At 46.8% G+C, this 18,505-nt stretch overlaps 1 protein-coding gene across 1 annotated transcript in view; it reads right to left on the bottom strand.

Annotated features, from left to right (window-relative positions):
* Positions 1-6,404, bottom strand: part of MAML3 (mastermind like transcriptional coactivator 3) — a 451,078-nt gene extending 444,674 nt beyond the window's left edge. Inside the window, exon 1 of the mRNA XM_040250466.1 lies at positions 5,093-6,404. Coding sequence (XP_040106400.1) covers positions 5,093-5,563 — 471 coding nt within the window. The 5' untranslated portion in view covers positions 5,564-6,404. The remainder of the gene's footprint in view (positions 1-5,092) is intronic.
* Positions 6,405-18,505: the final 12,101 nt, after the last annotated feature.

The following is an 18,505-nucleotide window of genomic DNA, read 5'->3' as shown; positions in this document are numbered from 1 at the left end:
TATTTTCTTCATATCAGGTGGCAGAAAACCTCCAAAGATTCTAACGAGGCAGGATAGAAAGCATCAAACATGCTATCCCCCTGAAAACTCAGCTTCCCCTGATAAGAAACTCAGCCTAAAGAGCATTTTAGATTATGAGAAATGATTAACTATGCTTTTACTTTTCTGATCATTGGCTACCCATTACTAAATAAAATGTACCACAACTGAAGAACATACATAACACAATTAAGTATGTATTGGTGCTTCTTCGCCTTCTTCTTTTTTAATGCTTCTTGAGAATTAAAAGACAAACACTTATGAAGAGAAACGAAATTTCGAAAAGTTTTTCACAAACTTAAGGCACACCCTGTGTGGGCTATGGAAAGTTTTTCAAGAGATACTGTCAAATCCTATCACCTAGAAGAGCAGTAGAACAGGATAAACCAGAGAAAAGGGTCATAAGAAAGATTCAGAAATGGTTTGACATAACAGGCTTGAAAAACACTTGACTACAAAGCCAACAATTTACCTTCAACAGGATAAGCAAAGGTAAACCAGCTTCATTTATAAGGAGGTTTAGCCCTGGACTAGTATATTGATATTTCCTGTATCTCTTCCAGGAGGTGATGAGAAAGAACACTTTGGATCAGTTCAGTCGCTCAGTCGTGTCCGACTCTTTGCAACCCCATGGACTGCAGCAGGCCTCCCTCTCCATCACCAACTCCCAGAGCTTGCTCAAACTCATGTCCATCGCTGCCATCCAACCATCTCATCCTCTGTTGTCCCCTTCTCCCCTTGCCTTCAATCTTTCCCAGCATCAGGGTATTTTCCCAAGAAAAGACTAGAAATCCAAACACTTTGGATAGACTGTAGTTTTCTCTAAAACTCAGCATTTAATCTGCTTATTATCAAATAAACAAGGTGATAAACTCTTAAGAGCAGGAATCACATAGATTTATGCAGTCTCTAAGCTGTGTATAAATTAAGCACACTGTGAAAGTTATGATAGTGCTGATAAGTAGAAAGGTCATGAAAACAGAATTTACCCAGGTCAAGTAAACTACCACCATTTGAGATTCTGAAGGCTGCATCCTCACACAGCATCGGTATGCCTGAATGAGAATGAACTTGTCAACTGGAATTTATCTTAAAATTTTATCCAGGGGTTCAGTTTCAAGTATAGAAAATGAACAATGTCTCATTCTGCTACAACAAACAAAACTACTTCAGGAAAAGCCATCTTTTCAACTGCACTGTTCTTACCAGCAACTCTTGGGAGTGGGGGCGTGGAGGTGAGACCCTTCTGATATAGAGTATGTGTAGAGAACGTCATGTAACATCTAGAAACTATCTTTCACCTGAGGGAATGCAGCTTCAAACCCAGGGCTGGGCCATCTACTCTCTAACAGGCTATTATGTGTGTGTTCAGTCATGTCCTGCTGTTTGCAACCCCATAGACTGCAGCCCGCCAGGCTCCTCTGTCCATAGCATTTCCCAAGCAAGAATACTGGAGTGGGTTGCCATTTCCTTCTCCAGGGCATCTTCCCAACCCAGGGATCAAACCCACATCTCCTGCCTCTCTTGCAGGTGATTCTTTACCACTATGCCACCTGGGAAGCCCAATGGGGCTATTATGGACCCATACAAAAACCTAAGCCCTTCCCAGGAGCCTGGAGCCAAGGAAGACTTCCGTCTCCTCACCCACCTTGCTTCTGGATTGCTTGCTTGTTTTCCATGTCCATGCTTGTAAATGTGAAAGATAAGAAAACAAATCAAAAGAGGTAAGCCTTGATTATTAGACTGCCTTCTGAACCCAAATCAAGCAGAAAGAGAACTAATCGATATTTAGTACTTTAGACATATTGGCCCTAAGAAGGTAAACAATAGCAATAAAACAGAAAAAAAAAATCCTATTCATCTTTATTTTTATCATCACCATTATTATTATCTGACTCTGGGTGGTTGCTGCTTTTCTTTAAGGCCTTCCAAATAGAGAGCTCAATCTGAGAACTAAATATAATTGCTCTGTGCCCCCTCCCCCAGAGCCCAACTAAAATCCAGCTGCTAATTCAAGATCAACATTTTCTTTGCAACCTGTTCTCTCAAGATTTTTACCTCATAAACAGGCCAAGTTGAAATACTCTTTCATTCCACGGTTCTATGTAAAATTTTGAGCTAATTATCTTTAAAGAAAAAATAACTTGTAGAGGAGGATGTTAACTTGTTCCTCTTTATTTTATATGGTACATAGAATTTACATGCAACTCGGCTTAAGATTGGAGGCTGTTGATTTTCATTACACTCATCACACAAACTTGTGCCACGTATCAATGGGAGATACACGTATGAAATACACTTGAAGCTAAAATATACTCCTGTACATCAGTCTCATCAATAAGCTAAATCATTGTCATAAAGTTGACAGAAAAACGTTATTTTCAGGCAATCATTTTTCAAGTTTAGCTGTTAACTTGCTGAACTGGGATTCGCCATGAAATGTACAGCTTATGAGTCGTCTATTCAAGTAAGCTCTATCTTTTCATTTTCAAAAGTGAGCTCTGGTTTGGGCTTGCTATGTCCTTCCAGATAACATCAGGACCCTGAACTGTCTCCCACCTGCGGGTGTATCATAACCCAGGCGCGCGCACCAGGAGTTCCCCATCTCTACCCCTCCCAGGGCCCATATGGCCCCCACGAGGGAACACAACCCAAACGCTAAAACTTTCTGGCTGCAAACTCTACTGGTCTCGCCTGCGATCAAAAGCGACCGGGCACCGGCTTTTGTTCCCGCGTTGCCCAGCTGGCGCGGTAGTCCTCCAATCCTCCAATCCCAAAAGGTCGGCAGAGAGGCGGTGGGACTAAGATTTTGGAGCCTCCCAAAAGAAGCCCATTCCTACGCAATCCGAGCGCGTGGGGCTTACCAAAAAAAAAAAAAAAAAAACAGGAAAAGAGGGCGTGTAGCAGGCAAGGGCGACATTCCCAGTGCCTTTCAAATGCTACTTGAGTCTTAGGTACAAAAGTGAGTCTCTTCGTCCGTGGAAGGGCGCTAAAGGGGGCGGGGAGTGGCAGACGGCGCGGACCGGGAGAGAAATGGGTACCACCAGGGCACACGAGATATAGTCGAGATGCAGGTTCGCCCCGCCTCCGGGTACAATCAGAAAAGCTAGGGTGTCAGTGGTTTTCGGCTTCCTGTTTGTAAAGCGAGAACCTCCCTCCCTGACTCTGTGACCGTCGTTCTTCCTCCCCACCGTGTCCGCCTCTTCGCGCACGGGCGCGGGGGGAGCGCGGGTCCCCAGGGGAGGGGCAGGGCCGCCAGCCGCAGAGCCCCTCCCAGCCGGGCGGCCTCCCGAGCCGAGCCCGGCCGCGAAGCGGACAAAGCGCCTCCCGCTCCCTCCCCCACGGCCGCGTTCCAGAAGGGAGGGGGAAGGCGGGCTCGGGGAAGGTGGGAGGAGGAAAAGAAGGGGTGGGGGGCAAGGAAAAGGAGGAGGGAAGGTGCTGCCGGCGGGACTGGGCAGGATCGCGCCGAGGAAGGAGAGGGGGGAGGAGGGGCTGGGCGGCCTCGGAGAACCCGGAGGAGGGAAGGATTCTTGAAGCCCAAGATAAACAAATTGTTCCTCTTCACGTGCGGGGTGGGGGGAGGTGGAGAGTGAGCGCGGTGGCCTCTCTCCTCTTCCCCTCCCCCCAGCCGGCTCTTTGTCACGGAACGCCCGGCGAAAGCCCGCGCCAGCACCCGCACCACCCCGGGCGCCTACGACCCCCAGACCGGGGACGTGCGCTATTGATACGCCGCACACCGACAGGGCCTCCCGCGCCGCCGATCGAGGTGCGGTCTGCGGGGTAAACGGGCGAAGGCGCGCGGCCCCGCTGCGCTCCTGGGTTCCCACCGCCCGCCCCACCCCGAACACGCGCGCAACCCAAACCAGGGCGGCGCGGCGGCGGAGGGGGCTGCAGACACCTTTCCCAAACTTCCGGCTCCCAAACCCCCCCGCCCCAACCCCGAAAGGAAAGCCAAAGAACCGGAGAGTGGAGATAGGAGAAAGGATTCTACCCTCAGGGTTAGGGGGTGGGAACTGCCCCTTCCTCCCGAGAAGTTAAGCCATTGGCTGCTCCTCCTACCTCGAACCCACCCACCCAGCCATTTAAGCCTCTTTCACCTCCCCACTACCTTCCACTCCTCCAGGCTTATCAGACAGGCCCGGAAAGTTGGTGGGGAACGGGGCGGGAGACAGAAGCGGAGAAAGCTCCGTGCAAGCAAGTTTAAGAGGAGGAGGGGAGAGAATCCCCCTTGCGAAGTTGCGTGGCGGGGACTCTCGGCGCAAGCCCAGGGAGTCTCTCTCCCCTCCCGCCCCGGCGAGCCGCTCCTGCCTCGACCCTCGGGGCCGCTCCACCTGCCGGGCCAGCTGGGGGTCTCGAACCGCGAGGGAGCGCACCCGCGCCCCGCATCCGCGCGCGCCCTCACCGACGCGCGCGCGGGCGCGCGTCCACCCTCGCTTGTTTCTCACCCACTTCAAAGTTCATTCACAAAACTCTTAGACTTTCTCAGCCCAAAGGGGGTGAGCCGGGGAGAGGAGGCGAGAGCATCTCCATCCCTCCTCCTCCCCACGGGGTTCGAGAGCCTGGTGCCCGCCCAGAATCTGCGACAGCATCAATTCCTCCCTACACTCGGCGGATGTGCTGAGCGGGGTGGGCGAAGGGGGACGGGTCTGGAGAGCCCAGGCGGCGAGGTGAGGGATGGGGTAGGGAGCGGTGAGGAGGAGGAGCGAGGTTTCAACTCGGTACACTTTCACATCGGTATCTAAGAAAGGGAGAGGGGGGTAAAACTTTTCCAGTGCCTTACTCCGACGCTCCTCTAGGCTCCCTCCGCCCCTTGCAGTCGTGACTGGCTTCCCCTCCTCTCGCCCCGTCTTCCCCAATTCTGACAACCCTGACAGATTAACAGGTAGCAGCGACGGCAGCTTTTAGCTCAAAAAAGTTGACGTTAACCCTTCGGTTGCAGCCCACCTCGCCCGCCGTGCAAATCAGATCCCCGCGCCCCCTTGTTAAGAAGCTCCACGCGCCCCCCCCCCCACCTCATGCGCGCGCCCCGTGCCCGCTGCCAGCGCGCCCTCACCATGATCAGCGTGTGGTTCCTCTGCTCCGCCGAGGCAGCCTCCGCATCTTGCTGGGGTTTGCTCTGGTGCTGTTGCTTGCCGGTGCCGGCGCCAGATTTCTTGGCCCTCTGCTCCAAGGTCCGCTGGTAGAGGTTCACGGTGTCCCGGCGCTCCAGCTCCAGCTGCTCCACCTGAGCCTGCTGGTACCTGTTCTCGCAGTTGACGTGGTGCCGCCGGCAGCCCTCGATGCGCTGGCGGAGCCGCTCCACCACCGTGCTGTGCTTGGGGACGGCCGCCGGTCCGCCGCCCGGGCCCCCGGAGCCGCCTGTGCCGCAGCCGGCAGCCGGGTGATTGCTACACGGAGCAGCGGGAGTACTATTGGGAGTATTATTCACACCGATCCCGGCCCCGCCGAGGCTGCTGTTCAGGCTACTGTTGATGCAAATACTACTGCCATTCGCGGCAGCAGCGGGGGCTGCGAAATCCCCCATCCTGCTCCCCGGGCACACTATTTTGGAAGAACTTTTTTTATCCACCCCCTATCAGCCTCCTCCTTGGGTCCAAGGATTAAAATAGTTTAAGTGGAACGCGGGGGAGACGCAAGCACATGGATGGAAACAGCGATCCCGACCGGGCGAAAAAAAAAAGGGGGGGGAGAGATTTTGGGGTGGTTTTTTTGTTTCCTTTTTTTAAACTGTAAAGCTCGAGGGGAAAAAACGGGGGGTGTTATCAGAATACCATCAGACACCTATCAACAAAAAGAATCACAACAAACTGAGCCAGCAGCAAATCGGGTTGCAACTCAAGGGAAGATCCGCTCTGCGCCTGCCTTCTTTTCATAATCCATTATTTTCTAATAAATTCCAAGAGATTTCCGGTGGTTGGCAAGCATTTTCTCCCTACGTACCGAAAAACACAACCCATGTACACACACAAGCATATGCCTCAGTGCGGACACGCGCGACACACACTCACTCCACGCCGCATCGGAAAACGGCAAGCTTGCTTATTGCATTTTCCTTCCACAAAAAAGTTTTGGTGTTTATGCCGCCCCGTGTTCTCAAAGTACTTTGGCTGCTCAGCTGCATTTCACAGGAACCTAGATATCGAATCCTCGGGCTGGGGGAAGTAAACACATGGACAGTCCGAGGCGACTGCAAAAGTAGATCGGTGAAGTCCTTTGCAAAACGCCGCGCGGAGAGCAGCCCCTAACGCTCGGCTGGGCTGCCGCTGCCGCCGCTGCTCCTGCCACCATCACAATGATCAACTGCTCGCCGCCGCCGCCGCCGCCGCCTCCTCCTCCTCTCGCTCCTCCACCTCCTCCTCCTCCTCCATGCCAGCGGAGTGATATCAGGACGCGCGAGCTCAGTAAACACGGCAGCGGCGGCGGCTGGAGGCCGTGAGACAAGCCCGGGGACACGGCGCAAAACCCGGCCCGGACTCTCACCCGGCAGGAGCGGGCGCGGCGCGCACCGGCGCCCGGCACCCAGCTCCCGCCTCCCTCTGCTCTTCCTCCTCCCCGCCCCTCGCACGCCCCCAACCTCACTGCCACCCGGCCTGGGAAGTCGGCGCTGGCAGAAAAGAGAAAAAGATTCTGGGGGATCTCGGGAATTAATCAACTTTTGACCTGTGTGTGTGTGTGTGTTTCTGTATGTGTGCGCGCGCGTGCTCGCGCCTGGGTGTATGTGTGCGTGTGTGCACGCGCGGACGGCCGCGTGGACGCGCCTGGCTGGATTTCCTTATTCCGAGCGAGGTATCAAGCGATCCCAAGTTGTTGATATACATTTATGCATATATTGCAGAACTGTGCATGACCAGGCAGAAACATTAAAGCTTCGCAGCAGTTGTCTGTCATCCATATCCATGTGGAAAGAAAAAGGCAAATAAGTGGCTTGTTTTTAAAACCCAGGTAATAAGTCCTCGGTAGTAGTAACCCTACTTATGGACACTTTTTCAAACTCTAGGCCAATCTTAACACACAAAAGCAGAATTCTGAAGAAAAAGAAATAGGCAACAAAAAACTTGAAATGTTATTTGATTCGCTGTACGTGATTGTTTTTATTAGGGCGATTATTGTTTTACTTACCCTTGGAAAAAAATTGAAATAAAGCAAGCAGGAACTTAGAGGTGAGACTAACAGTACATTTTAACAGACTGTTTTGAACACTAGGTGCTAATGACAGCAGTAATTAAGGGTCCTTCCTAAATCAAGTGGAAAGATTGCAGATTTCATGGACTAAAACTATAGGAAAAACACAGCATTTCACAGTTTGTCATAAACAAAACAAAAACAAGCAAAAATAACAGGCACACTTTATTGCTAGATATATTTCTTTCTGTTTAAATGAACTTACAATAAAGTACAATTAAAGTGGAATAGCACCCACAGAAAGTAACCCAGACTTAACCCATTGCATATATACATAATTTTGAAACAATTTAAAATTGAGGAACAGTTTCTGTGATCATCAGTAGGACAAAATCTTGATTGTGAGCTGTTTGTAATAAGGCATTTTGTATTACCTCAATAAATCTTACAGAATTAGTTTTTTGGGTAAAAATACACCCCAGTTTTCTAAAATAGCCAGGAATAAAAGAACTTTGGATCTCATGCATTAGTCATGAGATCTGATTTAAACCATCTTCATTTCTTGGCATTGCAGATTAGCATAGGATGCTATTTCTAACCTCATAATGTCAGCAATAAGAACGGATATTTTTCTTCAATTAATCAGATCTATATGGTGAACTTTATCTTTACCATCCTTTGGATTATAAGGTAAAATGGGCAGCAAAATACTGATTAGCATGTTGTGAGGTTACCTCTAAGTAGTGAAACCAATGTAAAAGAGTAGCTTTCACTGAAGTCGCCATACTTTTTCAGAGGGCTAGTTATTTAACATAAAATTTTCTGTACCATAACTAACTACCCCTCCTTCACATCTGTTAGGAAATTAAACTTAAGTTCTGTAGCAAGAAAAGTGAGTCCTAATTCTAAAAACATAGAGAAAATTGTAAGAAATTATAAGAAAATGACATCTCGAAGTGGCCTTTGTCTGTTTTACATGTGCAGTAAATAATATCTCTATTAATTCAGGAAACATATGGCTTCAGTGCGGAGAGGAAGCTATGACTCCGCATTCATTCACTCTGTGCTCTCTGCACGGGTGTCTCATTCTTACCCCTCCTCCTACCCCACCCATACAAGACTACAATTTGATTAACAGAGGCAGTGAGTTTGAGAGTCTTGGGCATTGAGGCTTCTGTCCCGAGACTTGGATTCTAATTCTAGCTTTTTTTCCTATGCCTCAGAACTTAACTTTTCATTGAGAGTTTGTCATTCTGAAAAAAAAAAAAAAAAAAAAACCAACAATAGCAGCAAGATGTATTCCCATCAAGTTATTCACCTCTCCTGTGATGAAAGGAACCCAAAAAATACACAAGAATTTGCATCCTTCCCTTTGGGGCATCAGCTGGTGTACGCTTTGTGGCTTTATCCCAGAGGCCCTCAAAGGCCAGTAGAGCTACTCTTGCACAACCACAGTATAGCCTGTTGCCTGAGTTTAGTGCATGAGTGGACTGCAGCACAAAAAAATGGCTGGCTGACTGTTCGTGAGTATATGTACACACATACACACATGTACATACTGCACCCATCTTTTTTCTCATCAAGATGGTGGGAGTGGCTGCCGGAAGCTCTAAGACCAATGTGTGGGGAAACGACTGTGAAACTGTGTGATGGCCAATGTGGAGAGAGCCTTTAAGGAAACTGACGTGTGCAGTAAGTCCTCTACTGTGGCGCACAGGAGGTCAGAAACCCCATCCTAACTGCAGGACGATTAGAAGAAAGAAGCAGGAAGTGAACAAGATGTGAGTCCTCAGCAACCTGGGCATATCCTGAATTAGAGGTATCCATCTGCTCCAGTGACTTTAGAAGAAGCAAAGCCTTCTTTACCGGCTACCCCTGGATTTGCATGATATCTTCCTGGTTACCATCCTGAAGATCTGCTCAGAAGTCATAGAGAAGTCCAAGTTCTAGGGAAGTGATTTTAGTCCCTTCCTAAAGGACTACTGCATGCTCAGATGGTGTGACCAGCTTTATCTATTATGTGAGCCTGCTACAAAGCCAGACTTCTGGATGGGAGCTATGGACACATCATCAGTGCTGTTGCTCTAGAGTGGCAAAGAAATCTGAGATGTCATAGCAGTGATGAGAAAGAAATTACATGGTGTATCTGGATACGCTGATGCTATCTCCCAGGATGCCAAAGAGAAGAAGGGCTCCATGAAGAAGGACCTGTGCCAGGCTGTCCTGAGGCTATGGCTCTGAGCCAAAGCTGGCTCTGAGGTGTTGAACCAGATTCCCTTTTCTTTAGGTCATCTCTGCATCATGCTCCCACATCCATCTGATAGGGTTCAGTGTCTCAGAGTCAAGAAAGAGGTCTTTGGATAGAAACTCCAGTATATGTGCCACTTCTGTATCCCTATTAATGTAGATCAATAGGTCATAATTGATCATAGATCCATAGCTTCATAATTGTCCCCTAGAGAATACTTGGTGACCAAGGTAAAGCAGGGATTCTCCGCTGCCTACCTGCAGGGAAGTCAACCTTTTTATGTGCCCACAGAGTGGGCCCAGGCAGTCCCCAATTACTAACCACACGGGGTTGCCCTCAACCATCTCACAAGAACTATCACTTCAGTAATTCCACAAATATAGTTATGGCCTGCCGTGTGTCAGCCACCGGAGTAGTAGGCCCTGGGAATTCAGCATGGACAGTGTATAGAACACAGTCCCTAAGATCCTGGAGGTCAGTGTACTAAGGAAAGTAAATCAGACAGAGAAAGACAAATATCATATGATACCACATATATGTGGAATTTAAAAAATAGTACACAAAATGAACTTATTTACAAAACAGAAATAGGCGCACGGACAGAAAACAAACTTATGGTAGAAAACAAACATGGTTACCAAAAAGGCAGGAGGGGAAAGGGAAAAACTGGGAGTATGAGATTAGCAGATACGCACGACCATACATAAAACAAATAAACAGCAGGAACCTACTGTACAGCACAAGACCTACATTCAATGCCTTGTAATAAACGATGATGAAAAGAAATAAAAAAAAAATTCAGACACACACACATATAACCGAACCACTTTGCTATACACTTGAAACTTACACAATATTGTAAATCAACTATACCTCAGTAAAGAGAAATAAAAGAACACAGTCCACCTTCAGTGTTGGGCAACTAGGGACTTCCCTGGTGAGTAGTTCAATGGCTAACACTCCGAGTTCTCATGGCAGAGGGCTGGGGTTCAGTCCCTGGTCAGGAAACTGGTTCTCACTTGCCACGACTACGAGTGCTCCTGCTGAAGATCCCATGTGAGTTCTCAGTCCCTTCAGTCGTGTCCTGCTCTCTGCAACCCCATGGACTGCAGCCTCCAGGCTCCTCCCTCCATGGGATTCTCCAGGCAAGAATACTGGAGTGGGTTGCCATGCCCTTCTCCAGGGGATCTTCCCGACCCAGGGATCAAACCTGTGTCTCTTATGTCTCGGCGTCTCTTACGTCTCCTGCTTTGGCAGGCAGGTTCTTTGCCACTAGCGCCACCTGGGAAGCCCCAAAGATGCCACATGCCACAACAAAAATGGAATGTCCCACTGACCAGAACTAAGGCCCAGTGCAGCCAGATAATCAATAAAAAAGTCAAAAAAAAATTTTTTTTAATGATGGTGACCTAGACTCAGGACAGTAGATACAGGGATGGGACTAACATGAGGTGAGTGTGAGAATACACAAAAGAGGCCTCAAGTGCATGCTTGGGAGTCTAAGCAGGCTTCTCCAGAACTCACTCTCATAACTGGGCAGAAGTGAACCACGCTAAGGCTGGCAGGCAGGTGAGGGAGGGCGTGTTTTGGGGGTACGGAGTGGGGAGCCAGGAAAAAGTGGAGCCAGGCTCCGAGGCCCATTGTTGCAGCGAATCCACAGTCGTTCCCTCTCACAGGAGCATGGACATGAGAGGGCATGATGAGAAAAGAGGCGGAGGTTGAAAGAAAAGCACGAGCCAGGTTGTGCAAGGCCATCCAGCAGTCTAAACTATATCCTTGGGATCAGGCTGCCATTAGAAGGATTCAAACTGATTTATACATTTTACTTTGGTGATGCAATGGATGTATTATTACCCTGTTTTCTAGAGCGTGTTCTGAAGAACCCGCTCCTATGTTTCAACAGAAAGTCTCCTGAGTCAGGTAAGCTTAGGAGATGACCTGTACTGCATCTCTGTCTAGAAAATTCATCACCATGGTGAAGGCCACAAGAAATCTTGCCATAAAGCATGTTTAACTTTGTCTAACCTAGCGTTGCCAAGATCCTGTTATGTTCCACAGACTGAAACACATTCTAGAAAGCTTGGTGTAGGAGAGAGTACAAATCAAAGGCAGTTGTAAATCTATTTAAGTTGACAATTGCCTGGGCAGGTTGTTTGTGACAAAGACCCTCCTCTTACTATCTGCTTTGTCAGAATCACCAGTACCCAGGGATCAAAATCCTTGCAGGTGGTTTAGTCTCTCAGTTATGTCCGACTCTGTGACCCCATGGGCTGTAGCCCACCAGGCTCCTCTATTTCTCAGGCAAGAATACTGCAGTGGGTTGCCATTTCCTTCTCCAGGGAATCTTCCTGACCCAGGGATTGCATTGGGGTCTCCTGCATTGCTGATAGATCCCACCAGGGAAGACCCTCAAAACCCTTCCCTAACCTTAACTGGATATGTTGAATTCTGACCTTGAAGCAGTAGGGAGCAGCAATACAAAGGTGAAAATCCCAGAATGGTGAATTTGACTTGCCTTTTTCACTATTTGTACTTGGAGTATGTCATGTTAATGTCCATCTCTGTATAATGAAACCTCCTTATTAGGGGAAAGGTCAGTCATATTTAACTGAATATCTTAATTATATATTACCTTTAAAGATTTAGAGTTTCATAACTTCTTAAGCAGGGCTTCCCAAGTGGCGCTAGTAGTAGGGAACCAGCCTGTCGATGCAGGAGACATAAAAGACACATGTTTGATCCCTGGATCAGTAAGATCCCTTGGAGGAGGGCATGGCGACCCACTCCAGTATTCTTGCTTGGAGAAACCCATGGACAGAAGAGCCTGATGGGCTGCAGTCCATGAGGTCACAAAGAGGTGGCATGACTGAAGTGACTTAGCACTCACGCACATAACTTCTGAAGCACGTGCTCTGTCTAGTCTAACAGTTCCTGGACTCTTGGAGCTATTTAGATGAGCTCCTTCTACCTAGTAAACCAACTATATGTAGGTGACATTCCCACGGACAAGGGGTGTTTCAAAGGTTTGTTTCCGCAAGTATTTAAATATTCCTAGCAAGAGCCTGGGAGAAGGAAATGGCAACCCACTCTAGTATTCTTGCCTAGAGAATCCCGTGGACAAAGGAGCCTGGTGGGCTGCCGTCTGTTGGGTCGCACAGAGTTGGACACGACTGAAGTGACTTAACAGCAGCAGCAGCAGCAAGAGCCTATTTACATGACTTCCACTTTTTATAAGAGGAGTTAACTTAGCTCTCAACCATGTCATAAATTTTGAGAGGAATATGAATTAATGGGGTTTATTTTCTTATTCATGTATTTTAATAGGTATATAATAGTTTTATGGTTATTAGGAAAAAGGTTATCTAAAGTCCAAGGCAGACAGATTTTTTTTTAAAGCCCTTCATTCTGTTTCACATATATCTCCATTCCCAGTGCTAAGTAATTTGAAATAATAAGGCATCTGCCTTGAACAAGGTTGGGCTTCCATGTAAGATGTTGAAGATCTCGGAAATTTGGGAAAGGTATTTGTAAAATGTCTTATTCCTTGAGGCCTATCAGCAGCCAAACTGTTAACTTCAGACATAACTATTTAACAAAGAATTGAAGAACTGAAAAAATTGTGCTTTCTTTGCTGTAAACATTTACTGGTAATCAGCAATCGCCTAGGATATAATTTTCATGGTCAACGTTCAGGATAAACTTCCTGTATTCTAGATTCTATTATCAGCCTCCACTTCACTGGTGAAGAAACCGAGGCACAGAAACTTTAAGTCACTTTCCCAAACCAGAGATGAACAGGGGTGTGAGGGGATCTATAAATTGGCTTGGAGAAGTGCACGGGGTGCAGGAGAGGCAGATGGAGCGCTGACTCTCTCAAAGCATCAGCTGTCTGTCAGTAAGGGGAAGGGCTCACATTTATTGCACACCCAGGGCCATGGTCAGATATTAGGCAGGAGTTTTCCCTGTGTTAACCAGCTTAATAATGCCAACAACACCAGGAGCTGCACAAACCAGAGCTGGCCGAAAGGTGCCTTTAACATGAACTCAACTACATGCTCTCAGTTTGTGTGCGTGTGTGCGTGTGTTCCATCTACTTCATCTGTGCTCAAAAATAAACAACGGAGGGAGCTAAGCGGACTCTTCTGAAGTCGTTCAGAGTCAGTAGAAAGTGAAAGTGAAAGTCGCTCAGTCATGTCCGACTCTTTGCGACCTCATAGACTGTATCGTCCATGGAATTCTCCAGGCCAGAATACTGGAGTGGGTAGCCTTTCCCTTCTCCAGGGGATCTTCCCAACCCAGGGATCAAACCCAGGTTTCCTAAACTGCAGGCAGATTCTTTACCAGCTGAGCCACAAAGGAAGCAGAGGAAGGTACCAAATCATGTATATTTATTTCTCTTCATGGATGATATAAAGCTTTTAAGGTGATTACAACTGTTAATACTACACGCCTGAGAAAGCTGTAACTCCACCATATTATCACTCCCATCTTTCAGATGAGAAAATGAAGATTTAAGAGTTTCCATAACTTGCATCCAAATCAACTCCAAAGCCTCTGCCTTATGCACCTGCCTGGATTCCCCTCTGTGTTCGCTTGCTGTTCTGTTGTTGTTGCAGCCTTGGAGCTACTCTGTTGCTGCTATTGTCACCCATTCAACAAATATGACGAGTCCTGAGTTAGCTGCAAGGGATGCATGCTTGAATGCATGCTTTGGGGAGTTTCCTCCCCAAAGGAGCTTAATAATCTAGTGAGGAGAAGGAAAGATAAATAATAACAGCGGTCTAATGGAAGCGAATTGCAGTCAGCTCTTGAATGACCAGAGTTTGAGGCCGCAGAGGAATAGGTTTGTCACAATTAAAACCAGTGAGAAAGGGATTGGAAAAAACAATTAACATAAGCTTAGTTAGAATGACACTCAATATTAAGGGAAGGTTTACCATTCTATACGTGTCATTCAAAAGGTAAAAAAAAATAATAAGATAATAACCATTTAAGTAAACAAAGCATCTCTCTCATTGTCTGATGAAAAATCGCCCAAAGGTATCTGTTTAATGGTTGATACTCTCTGTTCCTTAGCCGAGCCCTCCCTTTTTAACTCTGGAACAAAGCCGAAGCAGCATCAGTTTGTCTCTGAGCAAACTGCATTCTTCACTGTTACTTCGGTAGACAGTCTAAGTCAGCGGTTTTCAAGCCACACAGAGCCCTAAAAATTCCCTGGGAGGGGCCTCAGGGGCTGTGCCTGGTGGGGAAAAGGATTGGTTGGGTCTTGGCTGCTCTTCAACTCAACTCATACTGGAGTAAGATTGCCTTTGAAGAAAGGGTTTCACAGCTAAAAAGTATTCAAATATAGTTCTATGTTTCCTCTTGTTTTTCCTGGCAAACTCTCTGTCTCTCCCTCACACAATCTTCTCCCTCCATCACACATGTATCATTTCATTCTTCTTGATGTCACTAAGTTCACACCGGCTCAGAACTGGTTAACTTTGGCTCCGGCATTTAGTGATCCACTTGTTAGTATCAGCTTCCTCAAATTTCTCTTCTTTGATCTGGGCAGGTATAAGGATGACCCAACTAAGTATGTGATGAAAAGAAGAAAACCACACTGTCTAGAAATCCACTGGGGAGGACTGTGCATGTTTAGAAAGTATGCTAGCATCATCTGCCTGGTGTAGTGGTGGCGTGGGGTTTGCAAGACCCTAGAATCATGCAAAGGTGGAAATTCTGCCTGCTTACAGGGGAACGTCTTGGTACCACAGGCGTTTTGTCTTGCTGGGTGGGACAGGTTTGGGACTAGAGACCAGGAACCGCTATTACAGATGGAGCCCCTTCTCCAACCCTCAATTTCTCCTTTGATTAAATGCCAAACCGAGTGATTTCAAGGTCTCCAAACAATAAACATATCCAGGCATCCACACGCCTTGGTCCAGTCATACCTCTATGTTGGTTTTGGGGGTGACCAGAAAATCATCAGATGTGAAATGCGACCATTTTAGGATCAGTGTATTAGTCAACACCCATAAGATTTAAAATAAAGGCCTCAAGACTTTCCTGGTGGCTCTGAGAAACTGCCTGCCAATGCAGGAGACACGGGTTTGATCCCTGATCTGGGAAGATCCCACCTGCCTCAGAGCAACTAAAACTGTGTGCCAACTATTGAGTCTGTGATTTAGAGCCCACCTGCAACACTACTGACCCCACGTACTGCAAATACTGAAGCCTTCGTGCCCTAGAGCCTGCGCTCCGCAACGAGAAAAACTGCCAGACTCAAGAAGCCCTCGAACTGTAACAAAGAATAGCTTTTGCTCTCTGTAGCTAGATAAAAGCCCATGCAGCAACAAAGACCCAGCACAGCCAAAAATAAATAACATAAATGAAAAAAAGGTCTCAGTGTTGGCGGCCACACTTTTCATTTCTTCTGCGTCCTCTTCTGCCAATTCTCTGTTAAAGAAAATCTTCAGCATGGAAGAAGGAAGAAGTCTGTAATACCTCAGGTGCCATAAACAATAGACCAAGCATAGGGATGAAACGATGGCTGTCCAGGATAGAGGAAGTTTACTGATCCAATCCTGCTCACCTTCTGTGGATTAGTAACTGACAGAGATGCTGCAAAAAGACAAGAAGAAGGGACTTTCCTGGTGGTCCCATGGTTAAGAATCCACCTTGCAATGCAGGGGACACTGGTTCAGTCCCTGGTCCAGGAACTAAGATCCCATATGCCATGAGGCAACCAAGCCCCCACGCCATAACTACTGAGCCCGTGTGCTCCAGAGCCCGTGGTCCACAATAAGAGAAACCACTGCTATCAGAAGCCCGAACACCACAAATAGAGAGTAGCCCCCACTCGCAGCAGCAAAGACCTCGTGTGCCACAATGAAGTCCCAACGCAGCCAAAAAGTATAAATAATAGAATAAATCCTTAAAAATTAATACTTTAAAAAAAAGACAAGAAGGAAAAGGCTGATTGGCACGGAACAGGGGTCATCCAACCTTAAAGCCAAAGCGACCAACCTTAAAGCATCTGTTGGTTAAAATGAAGTTCCAGCCATGGAGAGTATACAGATTTGTAGTCACTGAAAAGTGTTTTTTTTGGCACAGCATTGGTGTTTTTTTTTTAAGCTACATTAATCCCCCTTAAGTATTGTTGCTTTTGGCTTCTCAATTACCATGGCCGTGTTATGCGGTAACAGAACACCTGTACAGCCTTTCTGAACTCTCCTGCACGCATTCCCAGCCCAGGCAGTTTGTAGCAGGGCAGGCACTGAATGTGCCCTGGTTCCAGGGGCATGGCGCTCACCCAGATCACCTTCCTCTTGACCATGGTAACTGATACAAAGACAGACATGTGACTCAGATGCATCCAATTAAAGCTCTCTCTGGGAATTTTGCTGGAAATACCAGAAAAGGAAAATCTTCTCCTCCAGGAATCATGGAAGTTAACGAGGGTAAGAGCCCAAAGCTGCCTGGGGCCAGCTTTGATTTAATAAGGACAAAGCCTGTTTGAAAACAAAGCCAATTCAGAGGAAAATAGCTAAGAAATGGAGACAGTCCTTGTGACACCATTTCTGCTCTGGATCCAGGTGGGCCTAAAGCCAAGGTGCCCTGGAAGTTTCAATTATATAAGTCAATAATTCTCCCTTTTCTTACATTTTCCTCTCTCATTCTATCTCTCCCTACCTCTCTTCCTTCCTTCCATTCTTTCAACCGTGTGTGTGTGTGTGTGTGTGTGTGTACACACTGTGCTTAGTTGCTTAGTCGCTCAGTCGTGTGCAACTCTTTGTGACCCCATGGACTGTAGCCCGCCAGGCTCCTCTGTCCTTGGGGATTCTCCAGGCAAGAATCCTGGGGTGGGTTGCCATGCCCTCCTCCAGGGGATCTTCCCAACCCAAGGATAGAACCCAGGTCTCCCACAGTGCAGGTGGATTCTTTACAGTGTGAGCCATCAGGGAAGCCCATGCGTGTGTGGTTAAATGAATTATATTATATCCAAACAATGAATTATATGCAATTTAAAGGACTTGTGTATAGCTACACATGAATTACTGCATTATTTATCATAGCAAAAAAAGTGAAAACAACTCAAAACCACTACTAGGGGTTGGGTAAAGTGTATTATACCCACATACTCAAGTAAGCAACTGTTAAAAAGGAGTCATATTCAGCTATATTGATTGATGTTAACAGATCTTTATGACATATTATTGATTTTAAAAAGCAGTTTATAAAACAAGTTATAAAAATGGTCTTGCTGTTGTTCAGTCACTCAGTCATGTACAACTCTTTGTGACTCCATGGACTGCAGCATGCCAGGCTTCCCTGTCCTTCATTCTCATGGAGTTTACTCAAACTCATGTCCACTGAGTTGGTGATGCCATCCAACCATCTCATCCTCTGTTGCCCCCTTCTCCTCTTGCCCTCAATCTTTCCCAGCATCAGGATCTTTTCTAATGAGTTGGCTGTTTGCATCAGGTGGCCAAAGTATTGGAGCTTCAGCATCAGTCCTTGCAATGAATATTTAAGGTTGGTTTCCTTTAGGATTGACTGGTTTGATCTCCTTGCTGTCCAAGGGACTCTCAAGAATCATGTCCAGCACCATGGTTCGTAGGCATAAGTTCTTCAGCACTTAGCCTTCTTTACGGTCCAACTGTCACATTCATACATGACTACTTGAAAAATCATAGCTTTGATTACATGGACATTTATAGGCAAAGTAATGTCTCTGCTTTTTGATACGCTGTCTAGTTTGGTCATAGTTTTTCTTCCAAGGAGCAAATTTCATGGCTGTAGTCACCGTCCACAGTGAAAGTAAGAGCATTTAATGCTCTTATTTTATAAAATTATGTAATTTTGTGTATATAAATCTAGCAAACTCTAGAAAGCTCTTCATTATTATTTGGGGATGTTGGTGATTTCTTTTCTTTATTGCTTTAATTGTGTGTGCTTATATAATAAGGAGATAACATGAAAACTTTCTATTTTCTAGAAAGAAAGAGAATTAGAGAAAGGAACGGAAGGAGGCTCTGAAGAGAAGGAGGAATGGGAGTGTCTGTAGCCTGAGGTTTGCCTAAGTGATTTAGGAAAATATTCAAAGCAGAGATG

The sequence above is a fragment of the Oryx dammah genome, unplaced genomic scaffold, assembly GCF_014754425.2.
Source record: "Oryx dammah isolate SB20612 unplaced genomic scaffold, SCBI_Odam_1.1 HiC_scaffold_12, whole genome shotgun sequence".
NCBI lineage: Eukaryota > Metazoa > Chordata > Mammalia > Artiodactyla > Bovidae > Oryx > Oryx dammah.
Note: the sequence above shows the minus strand (reverse complement) of the source record. Positions and strands in the feature narration are given on the sequence as shown.